The 26,498-nt window shown below is 46.6% G+C and overlaps 1 protein-coding gene across 4 annotated transcripts in view; it reads left to right on the top strand.

Annotated features, from left to right (window-relative positions):
- Positions 1 to 26,498, top strand: part of EPS15L1 (epidermal growth factor receptor pathway substrate 15 like 1) — a 214,913-nt gene that overhangs the window by 73,689 nt on the left and 114,726 nt on the right. For all 4 annotated transcript variants that reach the window (XM_040320975.1, XM_040320967.1, XM_040320992.1 and 1 more), the window contains exons 8-11: positions 16,797 to 16,856; positions 18,463 to 18,699; positions 18,801 to 18,958; positions 21,690 to 21,846. In XM_040320975.1, coding sequence (XP_040176909.1) covers positions 16,797 to 16,856; positions 18,463 to 18,699; positions 18,801 to 18,958; positions 21,690 to 21,846 — 612 coding nt within the window. The remainder of the gene's footprint in view (positions 1 to 16,796; positions 16,857 to 18,462; positions 18,700 to 18,800; positions 18,959 to 21,689; positions 21,847 to 26,498) is intronic.

The raw sequence follows: 26,498 nt of genomic DNA, 5'->3' as shown, positions 1-26,498 counted from the left end.
GAAGGTGAGTGGGTGGTGGGGTTGTTCTTACAAGCGAACCTGTCATTTTGCCCTGCAAGGAGATTTTCATTTACTACCTGTCCAGGAGACACACCAGAAAGTGAGAGGAAATCTTCCCAAGCTGATGGCAAATTTCATTTTAGACAATTGTTACTAGCACATGTGTACCCATTAGACGATTTCTCCTATATTCCTGCTCCAGTAACAACTGCAAAATGTTGGATTTCTCATTTTGTGTCCCTTTGAGAGTGAATACCAAGGCAAATGGAGTGAGGCACCCACCTCAGCAAGGGCATAGATAGCATTAACTAAAAATGATTTGAATTCTTTACATATACTTTTTTTCTGTGTGGAAGGTGGAAGTGAGATCCTCTACATTTTAGGATAAGTAGGATAAGCTTTGGCTAGAAATTTGTTTTTACAATTTTTCACTTTCAAACAGTGAATGAGACTTTCTTCTGTTGATTCAGCAAAATAAATGTTCATCGTTGAAAATACACTTCCTGCTTTGTAGTCCCCCAAGTTGGAGACAAACTCTTAGGTTATTTCACTGTATTTCTTGTGAACTTGCTTATGAATCATGTGTCCTTTTGTAAGGTTCCTGATTTGAAGCCACTGTTGACTAATGCATACAGTAAGTCAGGCATTTGGCATGAGATGTGCAGGCCAGCACAGCACTTTATAAAGGATCTGTATCTTCTCTATTCTATGTTGTAATTCAGCAACTGTTCTAAATAGTGTCATTCTTTTATTAATGATTTTAGAGTTCAACAAAGGAAAAGACATCTGTAAATAAAAAAAAATATTAAATGAAGTAGAATCAAGGCACATCACCATATTTTCTTAACTTGTGGCATTCACCATCCACAGAATGTTAAAACCAGTGAATGTGTGATAATTGGTTAATATATATAGTAGGGGTATCTTTGGGTGATTGCAGTGAACCTTTTTTCAAAGCACAGGGAGTAGAACAGTATTATTTACAACACATTCCTCTCACTGTCCTTTTTAAAGTGATAATTGTTTTCTTTTTTATCTAAATATGATGTACATGTCTCTTTGAAAATATGCACCCAATAACATATGGAAAAAAGTTATTTAAGAAGAAGTGCAGCCAATGCTTGTTTGGCTGTACTTCTCCTGGTGGGTCACAGGAGTGAAGTTTGTTCTACACTCCTGTGACCTTGTTTTCAGCAGATAGCAGGCTGAAGTCACAAAGACGATTCCAGGTTAGGGCAAGATCGCGATGATAAAGTCAGGATCTGGCCATAACCTTGGATCGCCACCTCATGGAGCTCTGGGAACAGAGTAATCGGTGGTCTTTGATCGCTTGGTTCTCAGCCTTAGAGCCAGCGGGGGACATGCAAAGAAAATAAACAGCATTTTTGCTTGCACATGATTGGATGATAGAAAGCAGAGCTTCCCCTCATTTCAGATCTTCCTCTCAGACCTACGAAGACTGCACTTCCAAGTGTACTTGTACTGCACAGTGCTTTTGCCTTTAGTAAATCAACCCCACAGTGTTTGAACTGGAACTATGTCGTTTTTTCCCCCCTATAACTTCTAAGAGCACTAAGAGAAGGAGGGGGTGGCATAAGGAAAAAAGGGGATGTTGTGGGGGAAGGGTTGGATGTGAGAACAATGGGTAACAAGGGTATGGGCTTATCCTGCAGTCGATAAAAGGCCTCATGCACACTGAGAAGCCAGCGCATACAAGAGCCGCAGCGTTTTGTCAGGAAACATTTTTTTTTCACACACCTAAACGCAAGTTTGTGCAGGGCGCGTCAAGTGCTTGAGTGTTAAATTAATTGGCCAGAATAAATTGTAATCTTGCCAATGAGGAAATAAAATATTCTGACCAGTTTAATGACTTAAAGCCCAAGCACTTGACGGGCCTAAACAGGCTTACATCAATTGTTTTTTTTCCTGCCAAAATGCTGCTGCCAGGAAAAAGGCACTTGGGAGAGCTGGCCAAATGACCTGTGTGCATGGGGCCAGAAGCTCGATATGCAGAAGTAACGTTTTCAGTTTGGTAGAACCAGGTTTTAAGAAATAGTTTTTCTTTGTAATTTGAGGAAGCTACTACATCTTCCATGGTTTTAATCTTGATAGCTTTGTTAAAGTGGTTGTAAAGGCAGAAGTTTTTTATCTTATGCTTTAAGATAATCCTCCTGTGTGCAGAAGCCCCCCCTCAGCACCCCTAACACTTACTTGAAGTCCCTCTGTCCAGCAATGTCTACCAGTGTCTCAGCCGTCCAAGATTCTTCTTCCTGATTGGCTGAGTCACAGCAGCAGAGCCATTGGCTGATGCTGCAAGAAAAAAGGAGCAAGTATCCCCAAAACAGGAATTGTGGGATTTTTGAGCAAACCAAATAAAGAAATCTAATCAGTATAATATAAAATGTATATAATTTAATGACAAAAAATATATATATAATATAATCTTTGCTTAACCACTTAAGACTTTATACAGGTAAAGGACCTGGCCAGTTTTTGCGATTCGGCACTGCGTCGCCTTAACTGACAATTGTGCGACGTGGCTCCCAAACAAAATTGGCGTCCTTTTTTCCCCACAAATAGAGCTTTCTTTTGGTGGTATTTGATCACCTCTGCAGTTTTTAATTTTTTGCGCTATAAACAAAAATAGAGCGACAATTTTGAAAAAATTTCTATATTTTTTACTTTTTGCTATAATAAATATCCCCCAAAAATATATATATATAAAAAAATAATTTTTTTCTCAGTTTGGGCCGATACGTATTCTTCTACCTATCTTTGGTAAAAAAAAATCGCAATAAGCGTTTATCAAATGGTTTGCGCAACATTTATAGCGTTTTCAAAATAGGGGATAGTTTTATTGCATTTTTATTCATTTTTTTTTTTTCACTACTAATGGCGGCGATCAGCGTTTTTTTTCGTGACTGCGACATTATGGCGGACACATCGGACAATTTTGACACATTTTTGGGACCATTGTCATTTTCACAGCAAAAAATGCTATAAAAATGCATTGTTTACTGTGAAAATGACAATTGCAGTTTGGGAGTTAACCACTAGGGGGCGCTGAAGGGGTTAAGTGTGACCTCATATGTGTTTCTAACTGTAGGGGGGGGCGAGGCTGGACGTGTGACGACATTGATCGCCTTTCCCTATATCGGGGAACAGACGATCAATGACAGCGCCACAGTGAAGAACGGGGAAGGTGTGTTTACACACAGCTCTCCCCGTTCCTCAGCTCTGGGGACCGATCGCGGGACTCTGGCGGTGTTCGAGTCCCGCGGAGCTTTGGACCGGGTCGTGGGCGCGCGCCTGCGACCCACGGCTGAGCACTTAAAGAGGACGTACAGGTACGTGCTTGTGCCCAGCCATGCCATTCTGCCGACGTATATGTGCAGGAGGCGGTCCTTAAGTGGTTAAAATGACATTTAGGCATAGTGGGTGGAGATTGTTAAATCCACCCACATTAAATGATCAATTTGTATAGATAGCCCAACTCTGTTGGGTGCAGAATAGGGCATTAATGCAGGGAATATACAGAGGCTGCAAGGCAAAGCCATAGCAACATGTATATAAAAACCCTGCACAGATCAAAATGCCCAATATAACATAGATTAAACAGTCTATAATAAATATACATTATTTAAATGGTCCCTGAGAATGGAGCCAGCGATAGTTGTTTAAAGATAAACATTCCCTATATGGAAAATAAACAGCCAAGCGTCATAAAACAACAAGCAGAGCAGCACAAACCTTACTTGCAGCCAAGCCCAGTGCGATAGGTGAAGCAGGCGTCTAGCCACGTGCGATGCTAGATGTGAAAAGACAGCTGGTGAGAATAATCCACCAGCTGTCTTATAGGGTGGAGAGCAAGGACACCACTCGGTGACGTATGGGGCCAGCTGGTGCATCACAAGGATGCCGGGAGTGCAATGACAGGGGGGAGGGGGCGTGGTCAAGGACGTAACGTGCGTCATCACACAGGGAAGGGGAGAGCCCAGCCAAACAGGCAAAGGGTGCCGAAATGGGGAGACCGCGCCTACAATGGGCGCGGCATCGCCGTGAACAATGCCCGCAAACAAATCCAATCCAACAGGTGGCAAAGGCAGATGTCACAACACACTGCAGGATCCAAAAAAAAAAGGGGGAGGAAGGACCCCGCTGTCGCTGCTGTCAATGAAAGTTAGCCAATCAGGGGAAAGAGGGGTGGAGCTGGGTTGGGGCTTCTTGTCTGATTGGACACAGGGAGCTGAGATTTAGCTTGGGTGCCCCCATAGCAAGCTACTTGCTATGTGGGCACTGAACAGGAGGAAAGGGCCAGAATCACAGAAGAGGGACCCGAGAAGAGGAGGATCTGGACTGCTCTGTGCAAACCTACCTACTTATTTTTATAGGAAAAAAAACGAGTCTTTACAATCACTTTGTACAAGCCACACACTAATTGGACAGGAACAGTATGTCTCCAGTATAAAGAAATGCAGACTTTAGCTGCATTCAGAAGATTTATCAAGAGTGAGCTGGAACTGTGTTTTTCAACAGCCTAAAGAGTTATTTCCTTACCTATCTTTTTACTAGTTTTAAAGTAAAAATTATTGATTTGTTGTGAAAATAATGAGATACTATGGTGACATCATTACAAAGTGTAAAATTGCCACAAAGTTTGCACCTTCAGAGCTTTAAAACACTTTTCTCTTTCGTTCATAGACGGACACAGCCTTCATTGACCTTAGGGTTATGCTTCTTCCTACCAGGAGATTTAGGCAGAATTCTACAGCACTTAAGGTGTTAAAAACTTTCCTTCATGCTGCTCCTCCCAGGGGGCGTGGCTCCCCCAGGCATAACCCACACCCTGCTTTAGCAGCCTCAGTTTGTTTTCTGCCTAACGACAGGAGGTCAAGGCTATCTCTGGAGTTCCTGGACTCTGGAGTTTTTTTCTGGCGATTTTTCTCGTTTTTTTTTATTATTTTGTTCCTGCATTTTTGAATCCTGCGATTCTTCTATCAACAGCCGACTGGGTGACAGGCTGGGTCCTCGACCCTTGTAGTCCCCCCATGTTCGGCCTTCGAGCGTGTGCCGGCCCTCAGCTCAGCTTTGGGACGTCCACGACAGGCCCCATTGCTCCAGGGGCGGCCGGGGAACTTTGGTTCTAGGGCACACATATGACCGGTCTCTATGGCTTTGTCACAGTGTGTCTGGCCGACAGCCATGCCGTTTACGGACGTTGGTTCTGTCTGGGATACCTCCAGCCGGGTAGTCGCAGGACAGGTAAGTAGTGGCCCCTTACTCAGGTAAGTGGTCTGGCTGGTGGTTTCCCTGGGGAGGTCGACTGAGGGTCCGCCCTGCTTTCCTCTCTCCCCTTCCTCTCCCTCCTTCCCCTGACTGGGTAGTGGCTGTGAAGGGGGGCCTCCTGGGTTTTCTTTGTTACCACCGGGGCCCGTTTGTTGTTAGGGGGACTGTGTTGTTACTCTGGAGGGTGCTGCTGTGTGCTGCTGTGTTCTATAAGGTAATTTTTACCTCAGACAGCGGCCGTCTTGGAAATCTCCTTGGTAACGCTGTGATTCTTTTCTGAGGTAACAGACAAAGCAGTCAGGGCTGCTGTGTTCTATGAGGTAATTTTTACCTCAGACAGCGGCCGTCTTGGAAATCTCCTTGGTAACGCTGTGATTCTTTTCTGAGGTAACAGACAAAGCAGTCAGGGCTGCTGTGTTCTATGAGGTAATTTTTACCTCAGACAGCGACCGTCTTGGAAATCTCCTTGGTAACGCTGTGATTCTTTTCTGAGGTAACAGACAAAGCAGTCAGGGCTGCTGTGTTCTATGAGGTAATTTTTACCTCAGACAGCGGCCGTCTTGGAAATCTCCTTGGTAACGCTGTGATTCTTTTCTGAGGTAACAAAGCAGTCAGTGCTGCTGTGTTCTATGAGGTAATTTTTACCTCAGACAGCGGCCGTCTTGGAAATCTCCTTGGTAACGCTGTGATTCTTTTCTGAGGTAACAAAGCAGTCAGTGCTGCTGTGTTCTATGAGGTAATTTTTACCTCAGACAGCGGCCGTCTTGGAAATCTCCTGGGTAACGATGTGATTCTTCCCTGAGATGACTCGGCACAGCCTCTGGTCAGTTTTAGTGCTGTTACAGTTTTAGTGCTGTGAATCTTCCATGAGGTGAATACACATCACAGTCAGCACATCAGAGCACACCTGAGGTTTTTCAGCTCCCTCTGCAGCTGGGTGGGGTGGTGAATACCGGGGGCCCCCCATGCTCTGCAATAGCAGCAAGGAGGTGACCAGTGGGGTTTTTTTTTTTTTGTCCTGCCTTGCAGGGTGGGTGACTCAGCGCTGACACTATGGAACTCAAGCTATGCCTGAGTTAACCCTTACCGCCCCTCCCCCTGCCACATCTGTTATGTTGGCTGTCCTGGGTTTCTTGCCAGGTTTGAAGCAGCTAGTGCCCGGATGGGGGGTAAAAAAGCGCCCCCTCCCTGAAGCCTGCTTCTGGGGATGACACAGAATCGCTGTTTTTTTCTGGTTCTGTTATGTCAGAGGCTGCGGGTTTTAACCCTTATGGATAGTGAGGATGACTCTGCTGCAGTCAGTTGCTGGCAAGAATTTGTTGGAGCTCTTGTTTCTGCGGTGCGTGAGGCTCTAAAAATTGAGGATGTGGCGGAGACACCTCCGTGTCAGTACCAGCACACTACCACGCATCGCTGAAGTGTTTCCTTGTGTTCCTTATTTGGACTATATGTTATACAAGGAATGGGATGCACCGCAAAAAGTTTGTCAAAAAACTTTGCAACCCGTTACCCCCTTGAGGGGGGCTTTAAAAAAAAAAAAAAAAAAAAAAAAAAGTAGGTCTCTCCTCCGCCAGTGGACCCCCCTGTGTCCAGACTGCGCAAGGCCACCACATTGCCTGTGGAAGGGGCTCCTGCATTTCAGGATCCCGCTGATAGGAGAGTGGAGGCCGTGGCCCGCTCCCTATTCACGGTGGTGGGTTCGGCGGTGAGGCCGGCTCTGGCCGGGGCCCTGGCAGGCCCCGACTAAAAGGGCGAAGCTCCTGCTGCAGGAGCTGGAAGAAGGACCTCTAAGGTGGCCTTGGTGATCACCGTTAAGGGTGAACGGTCCTTTTGGGTCTTCCCTGACTGGCATCATTGAGGATGCCACAGGTGGTAAGCGCATGCTGTTCCCACGGTTTGGGAAGGGCTAGGGACCTCGCCCTGTGCAAGGACCCTCCTTGCCTACCTCCGAGCGTTTTTTCGCTCGCCCTGTGCGGTGGGGGTAGGTCTACATGGTGCTTGAATCCCCGCTGCGGGGTAGCAGCGCACCGGATACCGCATGCCTAACAAGTCTGCGGACATACCTGCTTCCGCCTGAAGGTCTGCTCCCGCCCGTGTCTCGGGTGGGAGACTGGCTTCGCATTGCGAAGTGTTTTCCTTGGGGTACAAGATTGAGTTTCTCTCTTGTCTGCCAAACAGGTTTTCTTTATCGTACATCACGGGACACAGAGCGGCATTCATTACTATATGGGTTATATGGAGTACCTTCAGGTGTAGACACTGGCAATCTCAAACAGGAAATGCCCCTCCCTATATAACCCCCTCCCATAGGAGGAGTACCTCAGTTTTTACGCCAGTGTCTTAGGTGTTAGTCATGGTTTAGCTTGCCTCCGCATCCTTGGGATTAGGTGAGCTACCGGTTCTGTCCAAAAAAGCCTCAGCGCTAAAGTGGTCAGTAACCGGACCCCAAACCCTTGGGGTATAGCCCATAATGCTTTTCTTTTTAGAGAGCTGGACCCTGGGCCCAGAACTTAGAAACCTTTGGGTACCTAAAGTTTTCTGTTGCCAGGGTGCTATATGGGCCCAGGACAGTGGATCCTTCATAGGAACCCAGGGCCTGAAGGTCTAGACATCCCCACGGAGATGGGGGAAGATTGGGCCTCTTGCTTGGCAAAGTCCTGCGGCATGGAGCAGGTAAGTGAGGGGAAAACTTGCGGAACTTGGTTCTTAGCAGGTTTTTTTCTGGGGGGTCACAGGGGACATGCCTAAAGTTATGCACTGCATCTGGCAAACTAGTCACATATCATAAAGATAGGATGGCTCTCTATGTATTATTCCCCATAAGATGTGACCTCCCTTGTAGTGTTGGAAAAGCATTGAGTGGGGCCTGTGTTATATAAAAATATATGTGTGTGTCAGAGAGCTTTGCTTACCTGCAGGCCTCCAGGCGATGCTCCATTCAGTCTTCCTCCTCAGAGCCTGCAAGCAGGCAAAACGCTGGCCTCCTCATGGTTCCAGGCTGCAGGCCGCAGTTTGCTGGAACAGAGAGGTCCCTTCCTCCCAAAATCCCCCCCCCCTCCCCCTGTCGGGAGGGGCATTTCCTGTTTGAGGTTGCTGGGGGGGAAGGGCGGGTCAGTGGCTTAAAGGAAGGGGCGGCCCTTCCTTGTTTGTTCCATCAATACTTTGGAACTGAGGAGAAAGACCAGAGCGGCAGCACGGGGCGCCGAGGACACACAGTGGCCAGAAAGGATATTGCAGTCTTCAGAGGACTGTTTTGTCAAGCCTAGAAATAGGCTGTTTCTTTTCCATCTCATAGTTTTTCTTTGCAATACTACTCAGGGGGACAGAATGTTTTTTCTTTCCTGGATTTGAAACAAAAACGAAAAAAAAAAAAAAAAAAGTCATCTAGGGGAGAGGAAGCATTTTTTTATCCCCCAAACAGGTGTTTGGACAATTAACTTTTATAGTTCCAAATACCAATAGGTAGCAGGTGTACCTCGGTATTGTACCATGGTATGCCGCTGTTTTCCCTACAGGGAGCCTTGGGGCCATCGGGATCTGGGGCTGGAGCTGACGCGGGTCAGTCCAACCCTAAGATGGTCACGGAGGAGGTATTACTCACCTCTTTAAAAGAGATGAGAAAAGCATGGGAAAAAAAAAAAAAAAAAAAAAAAAAAAATGATATCCGCAGCTATGCGGGGCAGTAAGCGGAATAGATCTCCGTCGCCCGAGCGCGGACCCTCAGAAGAGGAGGTCCTTTCCTCAGGGGAATTGGACGACCTCTTGGACACGGACCAAGTAGGTTCAGGGATCGAAGACCCGGATACAGAGGAGTCTGGGGCAGTCTCCCTGAGGGAGAGCTGGTGGATTCAAGGATTGTCGGACTTGGTCCATAGGACATTCAACTTGCCAGTACCAGATCTCCAGGTATCGACGGTTTCAGCTTTGGGCTCACTGAGGGCGCCTCAAAGCAATGCTGTGTTTCCGATCCATCCTCTATTAGAGGGAATTTTGTTCCAAGATTGGAACAAGCCAGATAAGATCTTCTTACCACCTAAAAGGTTCTCTGTCCTATATCCTATGGAAGAAAAATTTTCCAAAAGATGGGCTACTCCTGCAGTGGACGCAGCCATCTCATGTGTTAACAGATCGTTAACATGCCCTGTAGAAAACATACAGGTGTTCAAGGATCCAGTTGATAAGCGCTTGGAAGCACTACTTAAGAACTCCTTCACTACTGCAGGGGCAGTAGTACAGCCAGCTGTGGCTGCGATTGGGGTCGCTCAAGCATTATCGGATCAATTTAAGCAGATGCTTAAACTTATTCCGGCCCAGCAGGCAGAAAAATTTTCGGATGTCCCTAAGGCCATATGTTTTACGGTAGACGCAATCAAGGATTCTATCCAGCAAGCGTCACGTTTATCGTTATCCCTTATCCATATGAGAAGACTCTTATGGTTAAAAAGCTGGGAGGCTGAGCCCCCATGCAAGAAGCTCCTGGTAGGGTTCCCCTTCCATGGAGGACGACTCTTCGGAGAAGACCTAGATAAATACATTCAGACCATTTCAAACGGCAAGAGTACTCTCTTGCCAACTAAGAAGAAGGTTCAGGGACCTGCGTTTAAACGACAGTATTCCCCTGGGCAGGGGCCCTCTAATGCCAAGCAGTATCGACGGCCTCCTGCAAAAGCAAACTTCGGCTTCAACAGCAGATCACAAGGACAGGCTGTTAGAGGCAAAAGGCAGTGGTTTCGCAAATCAGCAAAACCAGCCCCCAAGCCAACCTTATGAAGGGGCGCCCCCACCCACGAAGGTGGGGGGAAGGCTGCGACTCTTTTCAGAGATTTGGGAAGCCAGCATTCCCGACGAGTGGGTACGGTCTTCCGTGGCCACAGGCTACAAATTAGATTTCCTAAGGTTTCCTCCTCCTCATTTCCAGAAGTCGAGGATTCCAAACGATCCGGAAAAGGGAGCCGCATTAAGATCGGCATTAGATCATCTACTTTCCCAGGAAGTAATAGTAGAGGTACCAGTCCTGGAACAGGGGCTGGGTTTCTACTCCAACCTATTCATCATCCCAAAATCCAATGGAGATGTCAGGCCAATTTTGGACCTAAAGATGGTAAATGCATATCTAAAGATCCGCTCATTTCGGATGGAATCCGTGCGGTCAGCAGCTGCCACACTCCAGAAGGACGACTTCATGGCGTCCATAGACATAAAGGATGCCTACCTTCATGTTCCAATTTATCAGCCACATCAGATATCTACGCTTCATGGTGGCTTCGCGTCACTTCCAATTCGTGGCGCTTCCCTTCGGGTTGGCTACGGCCCCCCGGGTGTTCACGAAGGTCCTAGCTCCAATCCTAGCCAAACTAAGGATCCAAGGGGTCACGATCCTAGCATACCTGGACGACCTCCTAGTCATAGATCACTCGTCTCCCGGCTTGGAGCGAGCAGTGGCCCTCACGGTCCAATACCTCGAGAGGTTCGGCTGGGTCCTAAATCGAGAAAAGTCAGCTTTCCAGCCCACAAAGCAGTTGGAATATCTCGGCATGAGATTAGACACAGAACAACAAGGAGTGTTCCTACCTCTGAGGAAGGTAAAAGCCATCAAGGAATTAATCCTACTGGTTCTAAGCAAGAAAGAACCGACTATTCGCCTATGTATGAGGTTACTAGGCAAGATGGTGGCCACATTCGAGGCGGTACCATACGCCCAGAGCCACACTCGCATCCTACAGGCAGCCATCCTGTCAGCATGGAGCAGAAGGCCACAGGCCTTGGATATCCCGTTGCCGCTCTCATCAAGAGTCCGACAAAGTCTGTGTTGGTGGTTAGACCCTCAGAATCTACTGAAGGGGAGGTCTTTCAGCCCAGTGGCTTGGAAGATAGTGACCACAGACGCCAGCCTGACGGGCTGGGGAGCAATTTTGGATGGTTGCACTCGCCAAGGTACTTGGGCAAAGCCAGAGAAGCAGTTGCCCATCAACATCTTGGAGCTCAGAGCTGCTCGACTAGCCCTCAGGGCTTGGACGTCAAAATTGCAGGGGTTCCCGGTGAGAATTCAATCAGACAATGCCACGGCCGTGGCACACATAAATCACCAAGGGGGAACCAGGAGTCAAACCGCTCAGAGAGAGGTGAGCTTGATTCTTCTATGGGCAGAGGCTCATGTGCCCTGCATATCGGCAATATTCATTCCAGGAGTGGACAACTTTCAGGCGGACTTCTTAAGCCGCCAGACTCTATGGCCGGGGGAATGGTCTCTGCATCCACTAGTCTTTCAAGCACTCTGCCAAAGATGGGGAGTGCCGGACGTGGATATCATGGCATCGAGACTCAACAAGAAACTAGACAGGTTCATGTCCCGCTCAAGGGATCCGATGGCCTGCGGAACCGATGCGTTGGTTTGCCCTTGGCATCAGTTCAAACTTCTTTATGCGTTTCCCCCGCTCCAGTTACTACCCCGCCTGCTGCGCAGGATCCGGGTGGAGCACATACCAGTCATCCTGGTAGCTCCAGCATGGCCCAGAAGGGCATGGTACTCACTAATCTTAAGGATGGTAGTGGGAGACCCTTGGACTCTTCCTCTACGGCCAGACCTGCTATCGCAAGGTCCGATCCTCCACCCTGCCTTACGGCATCTAAATTTGACGGCCTGGAAGCTGAATCCCTGATTCTCAGGGGTAGAGGTCTGTCTCAGAAAGTAATCTCTACCCTAATCAGAGCCAGGAAACCGGTCTCTAGGGTGATTTATTACAGGGTCTGGAAGGCCTATGTAGGCTGGTGTGAGTCCAAGCGATGGCTTTCTCGCAAATTTACCATCGATAGAGTATTAAGTTTTCTCCAGCTAGGAGTGGATAAAGGATTGGCATTAAGCACAATCAAAGGACAGATTTCTGCTCTGTCAGTGTGGTTTCAGCGGCCGCTGGCCACCCACTCGCTGGTTAAGACCTTCCTTCAAGGGGTCTTACGTATTAGACCTCCAGTTAAATCCCCGCTTTGTCCGTGGGATTTAAATCTTGTTCTGTCAAAGTTTACAGAAACAACCGTTTGAGCCGTTGGCTGATATTCCTTTGGTTCTACTGACAAGGAAGTTAGTATTTTTGGTTGCCATAGTTTCCGCAAGAAGAGTTTCGGAGCTGGCAGCCTTATCCTGTAAGGAACCATATCTTGTTTTTCATAAGGACAGGGTCGTTCTCCGCCCTCATCCTTCCTTCCTTCCGAAGGTCATATCCAGTTTTCATTTGAACCAGGATTTGGTATTACCATCCTTCTTCCCTAAACCTACTTCCAGAAAGGAAGGGTTGCTGCATACCTTGGATATTGTCAGGGCCATGAAGGCCTATCTTAAAGCTACAAAGAAGATCCGGAAGACAGATGTGCTGTTCATTCTACCGGATGGGCCCAAGAAGGGGCAGGCAGCTGCAAAGTCCACCATTTCTAGGTGGATTAAGCAATTAATCACTCAGGCCTACGGCTTGAAAGGGTTGCCTCCTCCAGTATCATTAAAGGCTCATTCTACTAGAGCCATGGGCGCCTCCTGGGCAGCACACCACCAGATCTCTATGGCTCAAGTTTGCAAGGCGGCAACCTGGTCTTCTGTCCACACGTTTACAAAATTCTACAAGTTGGACGTAAGAAGGAATACTGATACTGCCTTCGGGCAGGCAGTGCTGCAGGCTGCAGTTTGAGACCCTCGGATTCCGGGGGCTCCTCTTGTTCGAGTTAAATTTAAAAAAATTTATTTTTCTCAACTAAGTTGGATTTATTATGATTTGAGTATATCTCTAAATTAAATCCTTTTGTCTTGGAGATGTTCTCCCTCCCCTCATTGTAAGCATTGCTTTGGGACATCCCATATAGTAATGAATGCCGCTCTGTGTCCCGTGATGTACGATAAAGAAAAAGAGATTTTTAATACAGCTTACCTGTAAAATCTTTTTCTTGGAGTACATCACGGGACACAGAGCTCCCACCCCTCTTTTTTTGAGGACCATTTTGGGAGGCATACTGCTTGCTACAAAACTGAGGTACTCCTCCTATGGGAGGGGGTTATATAGGGAGGGGCATTTCCTGTTTGAGATTGCCAGTGTCTACACCTGAAGGTACTCCATATAACCCATATAGTAATGAATGCCGCTCTGTGTCCCGTGATGTACTCCAAGAAAAAGATTTTACAGGTAAGCTGTATTAAAAATCTCTTTTTTTCCCTCCGGCTTCTGGCCTCCTCCGGTTCGCCGGTTGACTCCGTCAGGGGCTGTCCAGGATCTTCTGGTCAGGGGAGTGATTGTGCCAGTTCCCTCGTTGGAACGGTCTCGGGGTTTTACTCCATTCTGTTTGTGTCACCATGGAGGATGGGGCCCGGTCGATCCTGGGCCTCAAGTCCCTCGTTTTGTTTTGTCAGGTTTTTCTGGCATCCTTGGATGTCATGAACGTGTACCTGCATATCCTCAAACCACCAGAGATTCTGTGCTTTGCGGTCGGGGGGGACCATTTTCAATGGTGTCCTTCCCATTCGGCGGGTTTTCGCCAAGGTGCTCGTACCGATACTGGCCCGGCTGTGACAGCGGGGGTTTGTTATCATGGGATGTCTGGACGACATTCTCCTATGAGCTTCTTCGAGCTCTGCATTGGTGGAGCCGTGTCTATCACGTGTCAGGCTCTCAGAGTGTTCGGCTGGTTTCTGGATTGTCCTGAAATCAGGGTTGATTCCGTCTCAGGGATACCTGAGACTGGTCCTGGATTCCTCCGGGGCGGGAGTGTTTTTCTCCTAGCGGAAAAACTTCAGACTCTGCTATCTGCTGTGCAGCAGTTGCCGACCCAGAAGCGGTCATCTCTGCGATTCTGCAGGAAGGTTCTGGGTCAATTGGTAGCCTCTTTCGAGGCGGTTCCGTATGCCCAATTCCACGCCAGGGTACTACGGAGGGAACTGCTGTCACGATGGGACTAGCTTCCGTCATCTCTGGATTACCAGATTCAGTTGAGTCATCTGATCATGTCTCCCCTGGTATGGTGGCTGGCGTTTCCGGTGCTTCGGGCCGGAAAGTCATTTTTCTGCAGGCCACTGGACAGTGGTCACGACGGATGCCAGCCTCTCCGGTTGGGGAGGGGCGCTTGGGGCACCCAGTCAGCCCAGGGGCACTGGACTCAGGTGGAGTCCTGCCTACTGATCAACGTTCTGGAGCTCCGAGCAATCAAGCTTTGCCTTACCAGGTGGTCCCTGGATCTACAGGGCCGACCGGTCAGGATCCTGTCCGATAACACCACGTCCGTGGCGTAGGTTGATCATCAGGGAGGCACACGGAGTTCTGTTGCAGCGACGGGGGTCGCGCGCATCCTTTCGGTGGGCCGAAGGGTCCGTTCCGGCTCTATCGGCCGGGTACATTCCGGGAATACGGAATTGGCTAGCCGACTACCTAAGTCGCACTGCACTGGGCCAAGGAGAGTGGTCTCTCCACCCGCAGGTGTTTCGGGGTCTGTGCCGAAAGTGGGGCACTCCGGACGTGGACCTTCTAGCGTCCCGTCTCTATATCGGTAGGTGCCACGGTTCGTGGCCAGGTTTAAGGACCGTGGGCGGACGCGTCAGGCGGCTCCTTGGGGTCGCTGTCGCCTACTTTACACCTTCCCTCCTCGGAAGCTTCTTCCTCGCCTGCTGCGCAGAGTAGAAGCTGTAGGGATTCTATCGGTCCTGATTGCCCCAGATTGGCCGCGTCGCTTCTGGTACGCGGACCAGGTGCGTCTGCTGGCAGACGCCCCCTAGCGTCTTCCCCTGGGAATTGATTTTCTGTTACAGGGTCCAATCTTCCACCCTGTTTCACAGCCACCGGCCTTAGCGGCGTGGCTGTTGAGAGCCAGGGGCTTAAGGACCGAGGCCTATTGGGCTCGGTGGTCTCTACCGTGCTGCCTGCACGGAGGTCTACCTCACGTAGGTTTTTTCCTCATACATGGAAGGCCTACTTCTCTGTGTGTGGGGAGATGAACTGGCACTCTCGTACATGCGTTGTGTACAGGATTCTGCTGTCTTTGCAGCAGGGAGTGGTTCAGGCTCTCGCCTTACGTACGGTTAGGAGCCAGATTTCTGCTCTGGCTGTTTTTACTTGCAGCGACCCTTGGCATAGCACTCCTGGGTGCGCGCGTTGGGTCAGGGGGTCTGGCAGGTGGCCCCTCCGGTGCGCCCTCCATTACCCCCATGGGACTTGAATTTAGTCCTTTCAGTGCTTCGGGATGCTCCCTTTGAGGACATTCGGGAGGTTTTTTGTTTTATTGTCACAAAAGGTGATTTTATTTCTGGTAGCAATTGCCTCGATCAGACGGGTGTCTGTCTGTTCTGGTGGCCTTGTCTTGCAAGGCTCCCTGCTTGGTCATCCGTAAGGATGAGGTGGTGCTGCGGCCGCAGCCGTTTTTCTCCCTAAGGTCGTTTCGGCTTTTCACTTGGATGTGGACATTGTTCTTCCATCCTTGTGTCCTCAGCCGAAGAACCCGAAGGAGGCCACTTTACATTCTTTGGATGTGGTTCGGGCCCTTCGAGTTTACTTGTCGGCGACAGCTCCGTTCCGGATGTCGGACTCGCTGTTCGTGTCTGTGTCCGGTCCCAGTAAGGGCCTGGCAGTTTCGTCGGCCACCATTTCCAGGTGGATCCGACGGATTGTGCTTCAGGCCTAGGTCATGGCGCATTCGACCAGGGCGATCGGGGCCTCTTGGGCTTTCCGACACCAAGCCTCTGTGTTACTGGTGTGTAAGGCTGCGACCTGGTCGTCGGTCCACGCTTTTTCAAAGTTTTATATGGTGGATGTGAGTGCATCTTCGGATGCCTCCATTGGCCGCAGGGTGTTACAGGCGGCAGTTTAAGGTTGGAGTTCCTCCGTTGAGTAACTCCGGTTTTTGTTTGGGGTGTAACCTGTTTTTGCTGTGTTATTTTTCCCACCCCTCGAATTTTTTTGACACTGCTTGGGGACGTCCCTAAGGTCAATGAAGGCTGTGTCCGTCTATGAACGAAAGAGAAAAAAGGATTTTTGTACTCACCGTAAAATCCATTTCTCTGAGTTCATAGACGGACACAGCACCCACCCCTCCTTTGTTTGTACTGCTTGTTACGAACTGAGGCTGCTAAAGCAGGGTGTGGGTTATGCCTGGGGGAGCCACGCCCCCTGGGAGGAGCAGCATGAAGGAAAGTTTTTAACACCTTAAGTGCTGTAGAATTCTGCCTAAATCTCCTGGTAGGAAGAAGCATAACCCTAAGGTCAATGAAGGCTGTGTCCGTCTATGAACTCAGAGAAATGGATTTTACGGTGAGTACAAAAATCCTTTTATTTCACACAGAAATACACCCTTTCAGAATGGTATGGCCTAAGGAAGGTTTCTGACAAATGGACTGTAATTGCAATTTTTGCAATGTTATAAACTGTGAATACAAAGGTATTTTCACAATAGAACACATTTTGATGAATGTTTTTTTAAAAACATATAATGGCCATTAATGTATGCTTCAGTACTGGAAGAGTAATGATGCTGTCTTTTGACCACAGGTTTGGGAACTAAGTGATATAGACAAGGATGGACATTTGGACAGGGATGAGTTTGCAGTGGTAAGTATGAGGTTGCTGCTCGTACCAAGCAGATCAATGCATTCTTTTTTTTCTAAAGGCAGTCACCAATTGGAGTAGTACAGTTCTTGGATGGTATATGGTGCAATACAAAAAATGCTGGGGTATGTGGTACTAAGTTATCAGGAGCAGATCCTTTAAAGCATTTGTTACCCTAAAAAAAAAATGGATCCTGTTACATTAAAGCATGTTCTAAAGCACAGTGCTTGTGCTGTGTCATTTGACTTTTTCTATCACCTGGCTGATCCTGTCAGGTTCTGCCCTCCCCTCTGTAAACTGACCAAGATTTATCATGGCTGCTAAGCGCTGACATTGTGGTCAGTTTACGTGCCTCCGTCATTTGCTCTCTCCTCTGTCCTTCTCCCCCCCCCCTCCCTCCCTGCCTGTCAGCTAGTGACAGTGTCCACCCCTCCCCTATTGCTGCTAAAATTACTTTTACATTTTTAAAAATTCTCTCTGTTTCATAATGATAGGTGCCCCTGTGTGTGTGTGTGTGTTTTTAAAATAAATAAATAACATTCTATACCTTATTTCAGAGTGGTTCTCACGTGACCGGCCACCTCGTTAATTAAAATGTTGATATTATTTTAATAATAATAAAAAAAAAAAAGATGTTATACTTTAATCTGTGAAATGGTGTTGCACAGAGCAGTCCCTTGTCTCCTATACAAGAGTCCCCCATTGGCACTGTCCGCTCCTTCTTTTTACAAGTGTCCCCCTCAGCAAACCGTGTGCTGAGGGGGTACCCATGCCGGCGCACACCCAAGCCACGCAGTGTGCATCTCTCACTCCCTCCTCACAAGATCTGAAGGACATCTCTTTACTTGGTCAACATGACAGCCAAGGCAAATTAATATTTAAAGCGGTTGTAACCCTAAGAAAAAAAAGGTATTGTTCCTTAAAGCACAATGAACAGCATAGTGTTTTTGCCCTGTCAATTTGTCCCTTTCTATGCTGTAAAATACCTGGTTAATCCTGCCTGTTCTTGACTTCCTCTGTTTAAACTGACCACATTTATCATGGCTGCTGATCCATGATGATACTGTGATAAGTTTACGTTCCTAGAGAGTGTTTGTGTGAGCTGATCTCCCCTCCAATCCTGCCGCTATTCTGTTTGGCTGCAAAGTCACTGAGCATAATTACTGGTATCCCCTCTGTTACAGCAAGCTATGCAGTATAGTGTGTGTGTGTTTTTTTTTTTTTATAAAGCTAAATACCTTATTTCACAGTGGCCGATGTGCGGTCACATGACCTCCTGGCTGATGTCAGAGGAGAATCTCTGCCCTTTCCACTGTAGTTTTTAGATCAGTGAAGGAGAGCGGCGGGAGGTCACGTGACTGCACAGGTGAGCTGAGAAAAAAGGTATTTAATAAAAAAAAAAACTCACGCTGCACTGTATAGCTTGCTATAACAGAGGGGATATCCATAATTGTCCTCAGGTAACTTTACAACCACTTTAAGGTAATGAGAGAGCAAGAATCATCAGGAAATGTTTGCTTCACATCTTTACAAGAGTTAAGTTAATTTTACATATGTGGTGCAACGTAATCTGTATATAGTGTCTAGGTATGTTCCTTATCTTTTGCAGGCAATGCATCTTGTATACCGAGCGCTGGAGAAGGAGCCTGTCCCATCTGTCCTACCACAATCCTTGATACCCCCAGCCAAGAGGAAGAAAACACCCACATTCCCAGGAGCTGTCGCTGTGCTTCCTGCTAGTCCCCCACCAAAGGACAGTTTACGTTCTACTCCGTCTCATGGCAGTATGAGCAGTTTAAACAGTGCTGGGAGTTTGTCACCAAAACACTCCACAAAGTCTAGCCAGGTACAGAAAATTTTTTTTTTACCATTGTTTTGCTACAGAAGCAGGTTGCAAAGGCATATATTTATAATAGTTTTCTTTTCTTGTTTTAATTTCTTTTCAAGCCTGCTTTGAATTGGGTGGTACCTCTCACAGATAAGATTCGCTATGATGACATATTCCTTCAGACTGACTTGGACATGGATGGTTATGTTAGCGGGCTGGAAGTAAAGGATATATTCATTCAGTCTGGACTCCCTCAAACAATTTTGGCTCACATATGGTGAGAGAAGTGTAAAGACCACCTGCAATTGTTTTGTCTATTGAATGAAGGCAGTTCATAAAAATGTCTTTGTTGGGCTTTACTTTTTTCTTTTTTTTCACCTGCACAAAGATGTACATTTTATTCATTTTCTTTATACAAAGGTGAACTTATCCTTTAAAGCGGTTGTATTGCTCGGTTGGTGATTTCTACCTACAGGTAAGCCTATAATAAGGCTTACCTGTAGGTAAAAAGAATATTGACCCTGTATGCAGCCGCTGACGTCAGCGGTGCATGCGCTCTGCAGGTCTGGCGTATCCTGCCCGTCAATGCTGTTGTCTTGCGGGTTTTATTTTTTTTCTACCTATCGTGCTCTGCTGCCAACAAATGTTCCATATCTGTGAGGCATTCCATCTCCAGTATCCACTTGGCCAGGGCAGGCACTATAAATAATATTTAACATATTGCAGCTTACTGATTCTTAGATTTGGTGGCTGCATTACTTTTCCTATTAGGAGTTTTTTTAGTTGCAGTATTTTCACCTGGTGATCTGGCCAGTAAAGCCTCATGCACACAATCAGATTTTCCGACGAACGTTCATCTTGTTGCATGCTAGTCTCATGTTGAAAGTGAAGAGGTTACTCACCATACAACAATTTTCAAAATCATGCTCTGTCTGCTCATCCAGCTTTTGTCGTATGAAAAAGTGGAATCGGCTGATCGTTCGTCGGATGAAATTTTACTTCCGATTTTCGTATAATGCATACGGGCCTCAAAGCGGTGTTCCGGCCCAAAAAAAATTAAATTAAAAGCCAGCAGCTACACATACTGCAGCTGCTGGCCTTTAATAATAGGACACTTACCTGTCCTGGAGCCCAGTTATGTCTGCACCACAGCTGATGTTTCTATCCGCTGTCAGGTGCTCCTGCCTCCATTGTGGGCAAGGGAACCTGGCAGTGTAGCCTTTTGGCTTCACGCCAGGAACCCTACTGCGCATGCGCAAGGCCCTGCTTTTCTCTCCTATTGGCCCATCGGCCAGGGGAGGTGTAGGGAGCCCTGTGGTGACATCACGGGCCGCGGCCTGGACTCCCGGAAGTGGGAAAGGATACCTGTTAAAGAATGGTATCCTGTCCTCCCTGAAAGGTGCCAATTGTGGGGGGGGGGGAATCAGATGAGCGGAAGTTCCACTTTAGGGTGGAACTCCGTTTTAAATCTGTTATTTTTCAACTTCCAACTACCATTTACAACTGACAGGTGTGCCTACAATTGTCTGATATCATTCATTTTGTGTAGAAACCTTTGATCCTTTAAATATAAACTTTTATCCCAAAAGGGAAAAACTTAAACTGCTGTAACTGCTTAAAAAATGTTAGCTGGAGTTTTTTCTTTAATTTGTTAGTCAAGTCCATCAAAATCTACTAGTCTAACACTACCCTCTCCCAAGATTGACAATGCTGCTATCCAAAGTGACTCCATTGCTTCTCCACCCCAAGACAAGAAATGTGTTGGATCCCGTTAACATTAGGCGATTTGGAATTGCTGGCAGAGTATGTGACGTGAGTCTGGGTGCCATTGTTCTTGGTGGCACCCCAAACGTGGTGTGATTCTGCCATGATTGTCGCCCGACAGCATCGCTAGGCAATCATGGCAAACCGTGCGTTTTAAAAATCGTGCTAAGCTTATCGCCCAAAATTAGGGAGGAACTTTTTTTGGGCAACAAGCATGCATAAGGCATCACATTGAAGTAAATTTACACACAGAAACGTTTAAAATCACAAGCAAAAACGCTAGTTCCAGCAATGCAATATATAAGCAGGCCCTAACTGGTTGGATCACCAGGTGAAAATAAAGGAAAAAAATTAAGAAAAAGACAACGAATACAGTCATCGCTTTTTTTTTTCTTCTTTAATTCTTTATTTAAGGGTATGCTACATAACATGGTAGTATGACATGACAGCACAGTCCTGATGATGATTATCAGCGGTGACATGATGAAAATAAAAGAGGTTAATTGTCACTAACCAAATAATATGCTGTATGTCAATTCGGTAATTAATCGTTACTAAAAACTCGGAGTCATAGTCAACTTTAGTAAAAAACATAACCATGTGTTAAAAGATATTTTCAAGAACATGGCTCGCATTGTACATACGGAGAGGATTAGGTCACCTACAGGCACATTAGCTTTTGTAATGTAAGGGCAAGTGATGACCCTCTACAAAACAGGGGCCAATTCGCTCAGCTCTCTAAACAGTCGTACCATGCGGTTGGTGCATACGGAAAGGTATTTTTGGGTGTTTTTAGACAGAAAATTAAACACACTAGGTGTCTAAAAGGGGAAGAAAACGAGAAGTAAGAGCGGGAAAAAAGCCATCACATTTTAAGAATTGATAAACTTCAATATATTTCATTTTTGTCATTGGGTTGAATACCGCTTTCATTCAAAAGCATAACTTTTGCCTGAATTCCTATTAGCACCTGAGAGACACTTTATCTAGTGAGTGCATTTTTATTGTCTTATTCTTTTTAATAAATTGTGACACCTAGATGGAAGCACCTTCTTGTTTGACTTTTTAGCTTTGATAAGATACTGAGCTTCTCAGATTGGTATTTTGGTTTTCAATTTTCGTATAAATTTAGTAAATCCCTTTGTTGGCACTTGATTCTGTGCTGTATAATTATAATGAATTGCTTGAAATGTGTTTTAAACATTCTGGTTATAGTAGAAATCCTAATATGGCATCTGCTGCAGGGCTTTGGCTGATACGAGGCAGATGGGAAAGTTGAACAAAGACCAGTTCGCACTGGCAATGTACTTTATACAGCAGAAAGTCAGCAAAGGAATTGATCCACCTCAAGTCTTGTCTCCTGACATGATTCCGCCAGCGGAAAGAAGCACTCCCTTACAGGTAAACATACAACACCTGTTGTGCTGAATGCATTACATATGCTTCTTTCTGTATTGATCATTTTTGTGTATAACTGATATTAAAATAATAGTGGTTAACTTTCATTTTAAATTAGTACTGTATATTGGTAAAATAATGCACTCGCTCGGCTGTCAATTCCTAAATAGCAAACTTTTACAAACAACTAATGGAGGGCTATTGCTGTTTACAGAATACAGCTTTAGGTTGCACCACTGTCGCACCTTTATCCCAGTAGCAGAACTGCAAGTGCACCTAAAAATGTACAGTGTGTACCTAATAATATGTTTGAGCCTTTCAATTGGGAAAGTTCCTCAAAAATACTAATAATCAGGTTGGGGCCAACTACTTTCTATGCCCTCCTAGTACTTTACATTCCCCACAATACTGAACTTTCTTCACTGGTCGTAGCCTGCCACAGTAGTCGTACTGTTAAACTGTCCTGCTTTTCAGCAATAAATTAGAAGCACACTGACTCAGTGAAGAGGACTATAGAATTGCCATGGTTGAATGAAAAAAATTGATTTGAAGTTCGTAATTATTATTACAGGCACTTGCATAGCACCGACAATATACGCATCGCTTTACATATATATTGTGATTTTGGGAGTGTTAAGCTCTAGTGGTTGCGTTCTCCAGTGATTCACGTCAGTCAGCACTTCAGTTTCAGGGCATGGCAGCCTATTTTTATTAAAAGGCAAAAGGAAAGTCCATAGCAAAGTGTTTCCCACACAGGGGTTCTTCTCCAGTAAATACAAATAAACAGAAAATGCTAGCCTACCTGGCTCTTAAGCTCTCACCCCCTTTTTGTTGCAGTTCCTCCTCTCTTTATGCTGGTCATTCAGACCATAGGTGCTTCTGTGCAGAGCGCTTTACTCTAGCCGCCGCAGCTCCGGTCTGGCCTTATGCCGCGTAAACACGATCGGAATTTCCAACAAGAAAACCGTGGATTTTTTTCAGACGGAATGTTGGCTCAAACTTGTGTTGCATACACGGTCACACAAATTCCGAACGTCAAGAACGCGGTGACGTACAACACTACTACGAGCCAAGTTCAATGATTCCGAGCATGCGTAGGATTTTTGTGCATCGGAATTGCATATAGACGATCGGAATTTCTGACAAGAACTTTTCCCGTCGGAAAATTTGAGAACCAGTTCAAATGTCCGATGGGGCCTACATACTGTTGGAATTTCCGACCAAAAGCTCACATCTAACTTTTCTTGTTGGAAATTCTGATCGTGTGTACGCGGCATTAGTCCACAGGCCGTTTACTGCCTCTTGCAGGCGCACACATGCTCTTGCTGCCCCCTGCAGCCTCTCTGACTCCTGGAGAGGATTAAAGTCCTGACTACCCATACACAGACCTAGTGTCTGTTGGGTGGTACAGTCTCCAACTAGGAGCCCTGAGGTATTCCTACCTTCATTATAAGCACCTGAGCACACACCCTGCTTGGGTCTCCACGAAACCCGGACACAGGTTTGGCGATTCAACCCCACCCAAGACATAATGGAATCTCCAAGCTACAGAGCCCCATCTAGGTATACCAAAACCTGGAGAAAGGTGCAAAAGCAGTTTTTCGCAATTCCACATCTGTACCCTGTAGTCCTATGTACAGTCATGTCGGCGTCGTTTTTTTTCTTCTTTCCTTCGTATCATCGCTGGAGATTGAGAATGAATTTACATTGGTGGAATTTTTTTTTCTTCTTTTTAATAAAGTACTTGTCTCAAGCTGTGTACAGTTTTTTTTGTGAAATGCTAGGGGTACAATGTACCCGTTACCAATTCACATTAGGGGGGGCAGGATCTGGGGGTCCCTGGTATGGTCTGGCCTGGTATTGTTCTTGGGGGGGGGTACTCTCTTGCCCTCCCTCTTTTCCTGCGGCTTGCCAGTTTGCGTGCTCGGATAATGGTGAAGGTGCGTTCTTCAGCTCCTATGACCGATCGCGGGACACCGGGGGCGATCACGGGCGCGGTCAAGGAGCTTCGGACCGGGTCGCGAGTGCGCCCCACGGCTGGACACTTAAAGAGCAACGTACCTGTATGTGCCTGTGCCTGTGCCCAGCCGTGCCATTCTGCCGACGTGTATCGGCGTTAGGTGGTCCTTAAGTGGTTAATCTTCATACCAGACCCAAAGGGCCTGGTAATAGACTGGGGGGGAGCCCAATTCCCCCCCCCCCCCCAGAAAACCAAGAAGCGGCAGTACCCCGCTCCCAAATCACATGGGAGAGTCTGGGAAAAGGCAGCAGGGGGTGCCCACCCCCATTCCGTGCCCTGTAGAAGTTAATGGGCAGCTGTTGAGCTGCTCCGATCCCTTTTACAAGAAAGCCTATTGCCAGCTGAAAATATTTGTACCAGGATCATGGCTGCAGCAGCAGCCATGATCCCGGTACAGCCACTTCAACCTGAGGGTCTACGGGTACGTCCTAAGGGATTGAAGTGTTTAAGTATACTGTGTCTAATGTCAGCATTAAACCACTGACATTGTCCTCATGGGAAGATTCCACTCTAGTGCTGTTCTGATAGCAACTCCAAATCTTGCGTTGACCCTTATTACCTATTAAATTCCTTCATCTATATCACCTCTGGCATTCTAGTTTCTGTTCTCTCATTCACTTCCTGGTTTGCATCGCTCGTTCATGTAAGAACTACATTTCCCAGTATGAATTGCGGCACGCCCAGTAATTCACACCTCCTTGAAGTCTCTAACACGTAGAGAGCGTCCTGCCACACAGATGTAGTTCCTAGGAGGGGGCAAGCAGGTTACTGACCACCGCAGTAAACCCTCCCGTCACGGTGGTCAGTAAAATCGGACAAGCAGGAAATGAACAGAACAGAGAAGAAATAGAGCAACTTCTGAGCAAAAACGAACAATGAGGAAGTGAAAAGAGGAATGTCTGCAGATAAAGGATGCTTATTATGAAAAAAAAAAATTTTCCTTTACAACCCCTTTAAGTAGAATGACTGTGTTTTAGGGCCTTTGCGCACCAAATCTCAGTGCACTGCAATGCTGGAATTTGAAATGAATGGGCTCTGATTTATTTATTTTTTAGTCTTAAGCAGGAGGGGAACACGTCATGAGACACATTTTCAGAAAGGCTTTATTCTCAATTGACTTGTGTAGAATATTGAAATGTGCCTCACATGTAAGGCACCTAACCAATACAGAAAGATGTAACAGAAGGGAAGTTTTACTCCCAACAGTGCAAGATCTAACTTCTACCTCCTCAAAATGCAGAGCACCTAACTGCTCTACCCAGGCCTTCACTTCAAAACCTATATTTAGCCCTTCTTTTCATCGCAAGACATGGGCCACGAAGTCCAGCAAATCTTCCCCAGAGCCTTTTTCCCAATGAAGGGTTGCCCTCACTTTTAAGAGCTACGTGTCTGTTTTATAGTTTTCCTCCCTCTTGGTAACTGTTGTCCCAGACCTGTGTGTTCAATCAGTGATTTCAAAGGGATACAAAATAAAGTGCAAAACTCTGCCCCCTCTGCTTTCTTCTCTCAAATTGACCGAAGGACATAAAGCCCAATGCCTTCAACCGTAGTTGTGCCAGTATCTCCACAAGAGTTTAAAGGATTTTATTCAAACCTGTTCATGGTACCAAAGCCCAGCGAGGGTATTTGTATAATTCTGGGCTTAAAATCCTTCAACAAATACCTTCCAATTCCAAAATTTTAAAAACTGTCACTGCCTCTACCCATGACTGGTTTTCACAGCAAGGAGCTCTGGAAAGGGCGAACGCATGTCAAAAAAACACACCGAATATCCAAGCTCAACTTACTAACCAATCAGCAACCAACCAAATTCAACTGTCTAAGGGCTCTTTCACACGGGACCGATCCGTGATGATCCGCCATTTGAACCTCCGCTTGCTCAGCGGGGATCGCTCCGCTGATCCCCGCTGAGTCGGCGGGTGACAGGGCGGTCCCCGCACACTCTGCAGGGACTGCCATGTCAGATCTCCGCTTTCCCCTATGTGGGGATCGGATGAACACGGACCGTCTGTCTGCGTTCACTCGATCCGATTCGCAGACGGATGTAAAAATAGGGTTTTCCTCCGTCTGCAGAATTGGAGAATTGCGGACACTGATGAGATTGGGTGTTTGCGGGTGTCAGCGGATGAACACCTGCTATCTCATAGGGATCAATTCTCTGATCCAGGGAGATCTTGACCACAAAACTGCTGAGCCGCCTGCCGACATTTTTTTTGGAGCTGGGCGCACACATGCGCACTAACTCTTCATTCAGTACTGTGGAGAATTTGTACTCTCACAATAGAATTGACTAGAGCTTGTAATGTGTGTGTGTCCAGCTCACATGATTTTGGCAAGTGGCTCATTCGCTTTGTGGGCGATATCCGTCTTATACTAGTGAGCTAAAAGTTGAAACAGCTGAAGTCACAAGAATATGCCTTAAAAGCAGGTGGGAGTTTCTGTTCTGGTGCAATGACCTGCGATTTAGGATGCTGGGCCCTCCACTGTATTTAGTAAGATACTTTTCTTTATGTGTAGTTGGAGCTATATATACTTTCTGGTGGATATAAATATCATAGATGGTTTTATCTTATGGTATATTAATTCAATATGTTCTGTGCTCTGTATGTTCCACCTATGGCTTCTTCCTTGCCCT

This window comes from Rana temporaria, chromosome 1 (genome assembly GCF_905171775.1).
Source record: "Rana temporaria chromosome 1, aRanTem1.1, whole genome shotgun sequence".
Taxonomy (NCBI): domain Eukaryota; kingdom Metazoa; phylum Chordata; class Amphibia; order Anura; family Ranidae; genus Rana; species Rana temporaria.
This window is presented reverse-complemented; position numbering and strand designations above follow the sequence as displayed.